Source organism: Priapulus caudatus, unplaced genomic scaffold (genome assembly GCF_000485595.1).
Source record: "Priapulus caudatus unplaced genomic scaffold, Priapulus_caudatus-5.0.1 Scaffold501, whole genome shotgun sequence".
NCBI classification, from domain to species: domain Eukaryota; kingdom Metazoa; phylum Priapulida; class Priapulimorpha; order Priapulimorphida; family Priapulidae; genus Priapulus; species Priapulus caudatus.
In genome coordinates, this window is record NW_014577562.1 from 104658 (window position 1) to 114654 (window position 9997).

General features: G+C 43.6%; 2 protein-coding genes across 2 annotated transcripts in view; one reads left to right on the plus strand and one right to left on the minus strand.

Moving 5' to 3' along the window:
* The window catches only part of LOC106811064 (urease accessory protein D-like), a gene marked incomplete at its 3' end in the record, with an annotated part of 25678 nt that extends 25299 nt beyond the window's left edge, over positions 1-379 (minus strand). The window contains 1 exon segment of the mRNA XM_014814589.1: positions 292-379.
* A 158-nt stretch (positions 380-537) lies between these two features.
* On the plus strand, positions 538-9297 carry LOC106811070 (serine/arginine-rich splicing factor 10-like). The gene is made up of 6 exons (XM_014814595.1): positions 538-677; positions 3731-3835; positions 5695-5798; positions 6186-6282; positions 6468-6539; positions 7151-9297. The coding sequence occupies exons 1-6, from the start codon at positions 613-615 to the stop codon at positions 7281-7283; spliced, it is 576 nt and encodes a 191-aa protein (XP_014670081.1). The 5' UTR covers positions 538-612; the 3' UTR covers positions 7284-9297.
* Positions 9298-9997: the final 700 nt, after the last annotated feature.

Genomic DNA, 9997 nt, shown 5'->3' on the forward strand with positions numbered 1-9997 from the left:
CGCGGGTCGCGCGGATAATCCCGCTGCAAAAATGGCAAGCGAGCGTCGAGCGAATTCCTGGCGCACGCTTTCGCACCTGCTCTTATATCTATGTATTAGTGTACGCGCAATGGCGGCGCCGTGCGCTTACAGTTGATATGCTTCAAGTGCCTGTGGTCATACTCATGATACTGGGCAGAGATTGGGGCTGGATCGACCGAGTGCACGGTTGTTAGTAAGTATTTTTCTTAAGTGAAGAGGCGAAGCGTGGCAACAAATACTACTCTTATTCTATAAACGACTCATTCTTACCGCGTAAACGCCACTCTGCACAAACTGGAAAATGCAGTTTTAATACGTGATAAAAAAGTGAAATGAGATCAGTGGCTCTGCCAGTGGCGACTGGCGAATACCTACTGGCGCCATCTCGTGGAGCATATATCACGCTATGAAGTCTGCGGCCATAAAACCAGATGGCGCGCATTAACATGTCGACTTATAGATGATCACGCGTCTTCTTTCCTATGTGTATTTTTCCATACTACAAAGTCGTGGTTTCAATCTACTCACCGGGTGCTAGCATTGTGCTAGTTGCATTTTTCAGTAGCCACGATTATTTTGCGCAAAGGAACGATGTCTAGATATTCAAGACCCCCAAACACTTCTTTATATATCAGAAATGTACCTGACGGTACAAGGTATGTTGTAGTAATATTACCAATGTTCGAAGACAAGCGTTTTTGCTCTGTTTGAATGTTTTTTTATGGTGTGCGATAGCTCTAGTAGTATAGCCGCTTACATTAAGATTAACTGCCGCTGGCAGCGGCCATAGCGTACATTAGCTGCCAACGGCAGTTAATGTAAGCGGGCTATAGTACTAGAGCTAGGTGTGCGATAGCTCTAGTGCCTGGCCCTCTAACAGTAACTGTAACTCTCTAATAGTAATAGCGCAGATCACAGGCACTTGGAACGTCTCAATAAACAAAAATAATGGTAAATAAACACGAAGTGTACCAAAGTCTTAATGTTTCTCTACTCTATTTCGCCTATAATCCCCTGTAAATGCCGGTCAAATGCTCATCTGCAACACACAAGTACACCGAACGCCCGCCCGCGCTGTGCTGCGTGCACAAACAACATGAATAAGCGAGCAGGTAGGAAAGCGGGATTGAAAAATTCGTTCGACGCTCGCTTCATTTCACACCATCACAGCTTTCATCTGGGTATCTATGTGTACATAAATGTTCACTTGTTCGAATTATAACTCTGGCCTTTGCACTTACCTACTCCCGCCAGAGATATCTCGTGAAATCCTGCAGGAAATGTTCTCTCCGTGAAAATGTAAAGAGGACGTTATCATCCGAAAATCCCTAACGGCACTACTTTCGATCGATCGCTGTAGTCGTGTGTGCGTGACGTCATGCCCGCACGCATTATGCTTGGCTTGGCGGGCCTCGAAACGGAAGCTCGGAGGCCGGCAGCAGCTCATCCCGGCATGCAATGCGCCGCCATTACTCGTGTATAATCAGACATCTTGTCCTCTTTACACTTACTTTACATTTTCACGGAGAGAACATTTCCTGCAGGATTTCACGAGATAAAGGACAAAGGGCAGAGTTATAATTCGAACAAGTCAACATTTATGTACACATAGATACCAAGATGGAAGCTGTGATGGTGTGTATTCGTGCTGTGAAGGTGTGAAATGAAGCGAGCGGCGAGCAAATTTTTCTATCAGGCTCTCCTACCTGCTCTCTTATTCATGTTGTTTGTTCACATCGCGGGCGTGCGGCGTACTTGTGTGTTGCAGATGAGCATTTGGCCGGCATTTACAGGTAATTATAGGCGAAATAGAGTAGAGAAACATTAATTAAGACCTTGGTAGTAAATAAATTTCGTGTTTATTTACCATTAATATTTTTTATTGAGACGTTCCAAGTGCCTGTGGCCAGCAGCAACCGTACGCGGGCTATAGTTACTAGAGCTAGGTGTGCGATTACTAGCTCCAACATATACATGGTGGGGGTAGATACAATATTAATGTAACCCAACAAGAGTAGGGTTACAACGTGAGCCTATTCTTTTCTTTGGAGGAGCCCCTGAGTGATTCACTTAGGGCGGTTTTACGGGGCGTTTTTCGAGACTAGAACTTTCAAACTGGGTATATTCTAAACACGAACCTTTCTCTGCTATCCTGGGACTTGCTATGTATCACAATACTCTGTATTGAACTAATATAACCTGTTACAAAATTTCGAAGTGGCGAGCAGCGATATTTCGAGCGCCATTTCTGTTGACCTGTGACGTACGCATTCCCAATGCGCATAGCGTTTGGCTAAGTTCGGCTCCAAGATCGAATGCATCATGGGATGCCTGCTGTCAGTCATGACGTCACCAGAGCACACCAGAGCATGTCAGGCAACACAGGAGTCGAAGTTAGCCGAATGCCATGCGCATTGGGAATGAGTACGTCACAGGTTCTATTTGAAGGACAGTGTTCACTTGTTATAAAAACATATTGTCTGTGTTCGTAACCGAGCTGTGTCACGCGAAATCACACAAAGCCTGACGAAATTCTCACATTCGCTCCCGTTGCGCAGTTTATGTAAATGACTGTCGGAATCAGGAAACACCCACCGGCGCTCTTCGTGACCTCATTTTTGCACCGCATTATTGCAACGCTCCACTGGCGGCTTTGGCGATGCTCGTACGAGAGTTGGAAAGCAGCGTGGTAGTTTCCAAAAATGCAACCGCCTATAGCCTTGTACTTGCAGCCATTTACATAAACTGCGCAACGGGAGCGAACGCGTGAATTTTATCAGGCTTTGTGTGATTTCGCGTGACACAGCTCGGTTACAAACACAGACAGTGTGTTTTTATAACGAGTGAACACTGTCCTTCAAATAGAAACAAAGATGGAGTAGAATGGTTGAATATTTGTGTTGTATTCGTGTGAAATCAATTGAGCGTCGAGCGAATTTTGGCAGCACGCTTTCCTACCTGCTATATATTATTTATGAGTCAGTGTGCAGCAGCTAGCATGCGGCAGCCAGCGTGTGTTGTAGATGAGCATTTGGACGGCATTTACAGGAAATTGTCGGCAATAATAGGTGGAAGAGAGTAGAGAAACATTAAGAATTTAGTAGTAAATAGATTTCGTATTTATTTAGCATTATATTTTATTGACACGCTCCAAGTGCCTGTGTGTTCTAGGGTATCTGCCGAACCCAAATTTGGGCCAGATATAGTGGTGCTTCCTCTTCTTGTTATATTTAGCTTCTTGTACAAAACGACTACTATTTGAAATTGGAATATAGAGTTGTTCTATGTTCTATATTCTAACACTATATTCTAACTAGTTTGTGCACAGCAGTGTGTGTGAACGGCATTTGAACGGTATTTACAGGAAGTTATCGGCAATAATAGGTGAAAGAGAGTAGAGAAACATTAAGACTTTGGTAGTAAATACATTTAGTGTTTATTTACCATTAATTTTTTTTCTTGAGACGTTCCAAGTGCCTGTGTGCTCGGCCGCTGGCGACATGATGTAGTACTGGAAATGCAAGATTATATACAAACGCTATTAATGTAAATGTAATCAGGAGTGAAATAAATCAGCATTTGTTTCATCCACTCTAGCTCTAGTACTAGTAGGCCCTATAGGCGTGCAGTTGCCGCAGGGCTATAGTACTAGAGCTATATCCACTCCTGATGTAATGTGAATGCTATTTGACTGACTTTCCTTTTTTAGGCCAGAAGAGCTGCGCAGCTTGTTTGGAAAGTATGGACCGATTAAAGATGTGTATGTGCCATTAGATTACCACACCAGACGACCACGAGGAATTGCATATGTACAATATCCTTTTGCATCATGTAATCTGTGTAAATTTATAGTTTTAAAGAGGCATTACCACGAAACATTTTGGTAATAAATCACTATAAAAACCATGTAAATATTTAATTAAACTCTGATTAAATTTTAGGCTTGAAATAAATACTATATATGTGTCTCATTCCCATACTAGTTCACGAAAAATGCAGAGCAAAAGGTTCCTTTTGCCACTTTCAAGGGCATGGAGTCTTGATTAATATTTATGTACATGTATATTGTACCTGTGTAGACAAGTACGCATACGTACGCCTCTGCATAGTTAAAGTTATTATTTTCTTAAAGTCTTGTTTGGCTGAGTGGTTGTCGTGGGTATGAATCTTTAAGTGAGGTGTCTATCAAAGTTGGAAGATCTTTGTTATATTTTTGGAAATCATTTGCATAATGTTTGTGTATTAATTGTGTGGCTAATGGCTTTGTGTAGATACACTTTTAGTACGGTTTGCTTGACGTAAATAATAGAGTGCATGTCTAGAATGTTCGATTCTAAACAATAATTTCAATGAGTCTTCTATTCAATTGTCTTTTGTATTTCAAAAAAGTCAGGGGGTCAAAACTTGGTCGTTGTTTAACCTGAACACTATTTTTCATGAATTGCTTTGTTGCTTTTGTCAGATTTAAAGATGTAACAGTAACAAGCATGTTGACCAAAGATAAAGAATTGCAACGAAATTGTTGGAATTGTCGCAAACATTCACAGACAAGTAGTTATGACTCAGTACAACCAAGAAAGAGTCAAGTTAAACAAGCAAGAGAGTTTCAAGTCAAAACGTCTAAAGTGCTCACTTTGAAGTTTGATAGAAATGTGGCAACCGATTCAAACAAAGCTGGCGCAAGGGTCTAAAGATAATAATGACATCTTCTATTGCAAGCAGCATAATGCATGCACACATCACAAAGACAAACAGAGAAAGCTGTTAGACAAGATCAGTTGTCCTGTAAAAGGCATGTACACTAGAGTCTGAACACCAATTTTTATTTTGTTATGCATATCTGACATTTGAGTGAATGTACGGCCATACCAAGACCACCTGAACAGCTCATGCAGTCTGCCCAACCCCCCAACACCCCCTAGTTTCCTGGATATCACAGCGTACATATCATACTAATATTACTTCTAATATATTGAAATTTTAGATATTTTGGTACGGCTATATTTTTGGCAGTACGTGTAACATGCATTCTGCTGGTTGCCAAACCTGACGCAACAATACGTTTGACTTTATGTTTTGTTGCAGCAGGTGAGTGAAGAACAAGGCATGATTGCTGTATGCAAGGTTCTGTTCTGGTTCTAACTCTTTGCAACCAAGATTCTCACACATATGTCATGCCAAGCAAAGTATGAAATCGAGTCACTGGTCTCAGCACACAAGATTTTGGTTCTGGTCAAAGTGGGCACAAAGTGTGTGGGGCAATTCAAGCAAGTTGGCATGATTCAGAGCAAGTAGTCAACTCGCAAACTGTCAGGGCAAGTCGCGCAAGTTTAAAGTTTCGATGGCATGCCATGACTGCTTGGCTTGTGAGTACTGGATCAAGTTCAAGCAAGTTGCAAGTACGGGGGAAGCGAGTTAGGGCATATTTACAGTAATGTTTAGCAAACATTAAAAATGGTGTTCGTGGTCCACTGTAAGCTTAAAAACATCATGAGAAAAAAGTGCTGTATAATGTGTTATACAAGACGACACAACGTGGACAATGCACAAAGCTAGAACTCTGGTTCCGGTTCATTTTACGATTGAAGTACCATTACGGTGGAAAACAATGTGCCGTAGTGGGCCAACCAGCGTTGGTATTGCGAGTTTTCAGTCCTTGACCAGGTAGATAACGTTTGACGACATCCGTGATGCAGAGGATGCACTCTATGGCTTGGACAGGTCTCGCTTTTATGGACGAGAGCTGGAGGTAGAGTTTGCCCAGGGCGATCGCAAGAGTAAGTGCATCTTCCCTTTCTTGCAGCACGCACGCATACGTACGCTCGCGCGCATGAACGCACGCGCACGCACGCACGCGTGAAAGCACAACAACATACAAATATGACAAACTCTGATCCGGTTTCGAATTCGAATAATGAACGACGTTTGTGGGTTGAGGCAGTGATAAAGGGTTGAAACTCTGACGTACATTGCGTGATCTTGAACTCGCGTAACCACCGTTGCTGTAGCGCTAGCAGTACCCACTGTGTGAGCACTTCCTCTGATGCATTTGTCAACAGCATTGTTTACAAAAGGGCGCAGTAGCCTTAATTTTGGATATCACATTGGTATGGAGGGCCCAGCAATGTCGCATCACGTATATACCTCTTGTTTTCTTGCATCAGATCCAAATCAAATGAGGATGAAAGATCCCAGACGTTCCCCCTATAGAGGCCGTAGCAGTTACGACGAAAGAGACCGAGATAGAGACGGTCGTGGCAGGTAAGTACGCATACGGTGCCGTTAATTTGCAATTAATTTTAATTTGATAAATGTCGTCAAAATTATTAGCTTAACACACCTGTGACGGAGCTTGACGCAGTAATGTGTTGTATAGTAGGGTGCACGCCTGTAGAAGCGTGTCTCCAGTTTTGGTTTCAGGATGCATTCTCTCTTCTCTCCGACAGGCGAAACAGCAGGCGCTCCCGATCCCGGTCAAGGTCGCGGGGTCGTGATCGTCGGGAACGGCGTAGTAGCAGGTGCGTGTATTTAGTGGCCGGGCAGGTACTCAACGCTGCTGCTGCTGCTGCTGCGTGTCCAAGAACGTGTGTGTATGTGCGCGTGTGTGTGTGTGCGTGCGTGTGTATGTGTGCGCGTGCGTGCGTATGTGTGCGTGTGTGCGCATGTGTGCGTGTGTACGTGCATGCGCGTGCCTGCGTATGTGTGCGTGCGTGCGTGCGTGCGTGCATGTGTGTGTGTTGGTGACCACCGCTTCAGGTTTCTGCAGTGGGGTTGGGTGGCAGTCGTATCGATGATAATTGGCACATGCGAGGCGGGTGTCTCACAATTGACAGGTGCTGTAAACAATCGATTGGGATTCAAATTGCTGGGAAATACCATTATCCAACCAGACAATCGTAGTAAGTTGCGTGCTATACTGTTGTTGATGGTATAGAGCCATTTACTGGGTGGGCCTTGTGTGATAACAGTCTGCACTATTGTTTTTCGTTTGTTGACATCGTAGAATTATTGAACGTATTCGATAGCATTGCTCGAACTGTACGTGGCGTTTTAAAACCAGAATACGTGTGTGGGGTTTAGCACATTTATTTACTACACGAGTCGTTTACGTGCGTGCGTGTTGTCACAGGTCCAAGTCTCGGTCCGGCAGCAGGACACACAGCAAGCCGAGACGATCACCGACTCCACAGGAGCGATCGCTGTCCCCAAGCAACGTGTCTCCCCCGATCTTGGACGAAAGTCGGTCTCCGTCGCCGCAGTAGAAGCGTCGCATGTGGTCCGGCGAGTTGACTGACTGCCCCCTCCCCCCAGCTATCCGCGCACCTGTTTTCTGGTCACTGTCATGATGCCAGACAGCATGCAGAGCTACGTTCTCTCGAAACTTCACGAGTCTCACCAGGGTATCGACAAGATCCGGTTGAGGGCTCGTACCTGTGTTTATTGGAACAACTGTAATGCAGACATAGAGAACATGATAAAGTCGTGTAGTATTTGTCAGCATTCCCAGAAGTCATGACGCCCGGAGAGGACTACTTTCAGAAAGCAGTGTACATACGCAGGTATACGCGTAGTGATGAGGCTACAAAGTAGTTCCGCATAATATTACATCCCCTTTCTTTTAAAAGAAAGATTGTACTTCAATCAGGAGTAAAAACTGAACTTTAAAGTCCTTCAAAGTATGCTATCCGAGTAGTAACCAACATGACGTTAATGTTAATGCTGTAATAGTCCTGCTTGGACATTTTCCACGCTAATTGTCAATAGTCACGATTACTTCTACAGTTCAACATGACTGTCACAAAAACTGAACGTTACAGTAGTTAACCCGAATATCCAACCGAATTAATTAACCCAAATATCAAAGTTGTAAACACGTATGCACTTGATTAGCGTTCTCCACTACACAAATGCCTGACTGTATATTGTTAACACAAATTATAAATCGAGCTTTCTCAGATTTTTGACCATTCTGCCTGAACGATGATAATTTTGATAGTCACTGGCACTCCCAGTATTTGGAGCACGCGCTGGCTCACTCTCAATCGTTGCCTTGAATCTGACGTGTTTTGTTAGGGACCTCACACCTATCTCTGGGGGTGGAACTGGTTCCTGGTCATCTTGTCCTGGGGGATATGAGGGGGTCCTCAATTCCTCATTGGTTTACCGGATGAACCGACGAATCCTCCTGAGATTGTTGCCGTCAGATGTTTGCACCTCATACGAACGTGGTGCCACATGTTTTCATGTGACGACTGGTGGCTTCCACTTGTGTGTATTCTCGTCCTGTACTCTGACCGATTGACCTGGGGACAGAGGGGATAGTGTCTTTCTCGTCGTGATACAATTTTTGAGTTGTTTGACGCTCAAAAAGTCGACGTGAAACTGCATCCTTGTCAGCTGCTTGGTTGGTAATCTTTACTGGAAGATTACTTCTGAACTTGCGAGAGTTCAGTAGTTCTGATGGTGTTACCAAGTGGCAATCCATGGGTGTGGATCTAATGATCAGCATTGCCATGTCCGGATCAGTATGTGCTGCTTTGGCTTTGGCAAGTACACCTTTTACGGTCTGTACCTCCCTCTCGATGAAGCCATTTGACTGTGCGTAGCGGGGACTCGATGTCACGTGACTGAAACCCCATTCTTCTGTGAACTGTTTGAACACCTGGCTCGCATATTGTGGGCCGTTGTCACTGATTATAGTCAGGGGGAGCATTGGGTACTTCGAATAGTAGTCACAGATAAGAAGATACTCCTCACCATCCAGATAGAACAGGTCGGTACCGACGGTCTGTCATGGTCACGTAAGTATTTCATACTGCAGTAGTGGTTCTGGGCTTTGTCTAGCGCTTCTTCAAGTGTTAGCTTCCCATCTTTGCCTAAGAGAATTTCCTGGACCTTCTTGTGTATAGTACCGATGATTAACTGTTCAATTAATCTCTCGTTAGTTTCCTGATCATCACCAAACTTGCACTTCTTCGCTTGAAGCTTGCACCTAGTCATAAACTCATCAATTGTCTCCCCTTCTGAATGGTGCAATTTCTGTAACTGATATCTGTGCAGCCGTAAATTTGACTGGGGCTCAAGGTGTTTCTCGTTGTTTTTTGAAAGAAATTCTTTGTAAATTTGGGCGCACATTTGCGTAGTTGTCTGTCTTGCCATCCGCTTTTTGAGCGTAATTGCTACAGCCACATAATGTTCACACATACACACACACACACACACACACACACACACACACACACACACACACACACACACACACACTACACACACACACACACACACACACACACACACACACACACACACACACACACACACACACACACACACACACACACACACACACACACACACACACACACACACACACACACACACACACACACACACACACACACTGGTGCGTCTAGAAGCGTTCACATCGTAGTTTGCGTGTTCTGCATTTTAGTATTTGCGTGTAAAACGTGCGCCTGTAGAGTAGTATGCTGCTCATGTTCAATCCATTGCATTTGTATGCTGTGTTCTGTGACATGTACGTTCTTATTGTGTACTATCTTAAGTGTGTCCCCTTTGTGTCATAATTCGGGATGTTGGTAGCAGCTGGAGTTCTAAATATAGTTCTAAATATAAAACTGCATATTACTTTAGCAAAAACCATTCCTTAACTTGTTTTATTTTAGGTTTATTTTTATTTGTACCAGAGTATTTTTGAGGTTAACAGTTACAGAGAAATAGACCCAAATTTGTTAATGCATCCCAGTTGCAATGATGATGTCAAATTGAATAATGGACAAATGTCGTTTACAATGTTTCACATTGTGTTCAGACAGTATTGAGTATTGTGTGTGAAGATATTGCTGGTTTACCTGATTTACTTTGTATCACATGTAAATTCAAGTTTCCAACGGTTTGTTGTAATCAAACATTTAGAAACCCTCATAGGTTTCCAGCTGGTATGGTTATTTTCTGTTTT

What these genes read in the sequence shown, in the direction of transcription:
- LOC106811070 (XM_014814595.1), top strand. Translation starts at nt 613, where the DNA reads ATGTCTAGATATTCAAGACCCCCAAACACTTCTTTATATATCAGAAAT. An exon ending in TGCCCAGGGCGATCGCAAGA is followed by an intron (nt 5,799 to 6,185) that starts GTAAGTGCATCT and finishes TTCTTGCATCAG; the next exon opens with ATCCAAATCAAATGAGGATG. An exon ending in CGGGAACGGCGTAGTAGCAG is followed by an intron (nt 6,540 to 7,150) that starts GTGCGTGTATTT and finishes GTGTTGTCACAG; the next exon opens with GTCCAAGTCTCGGTCCGGCA.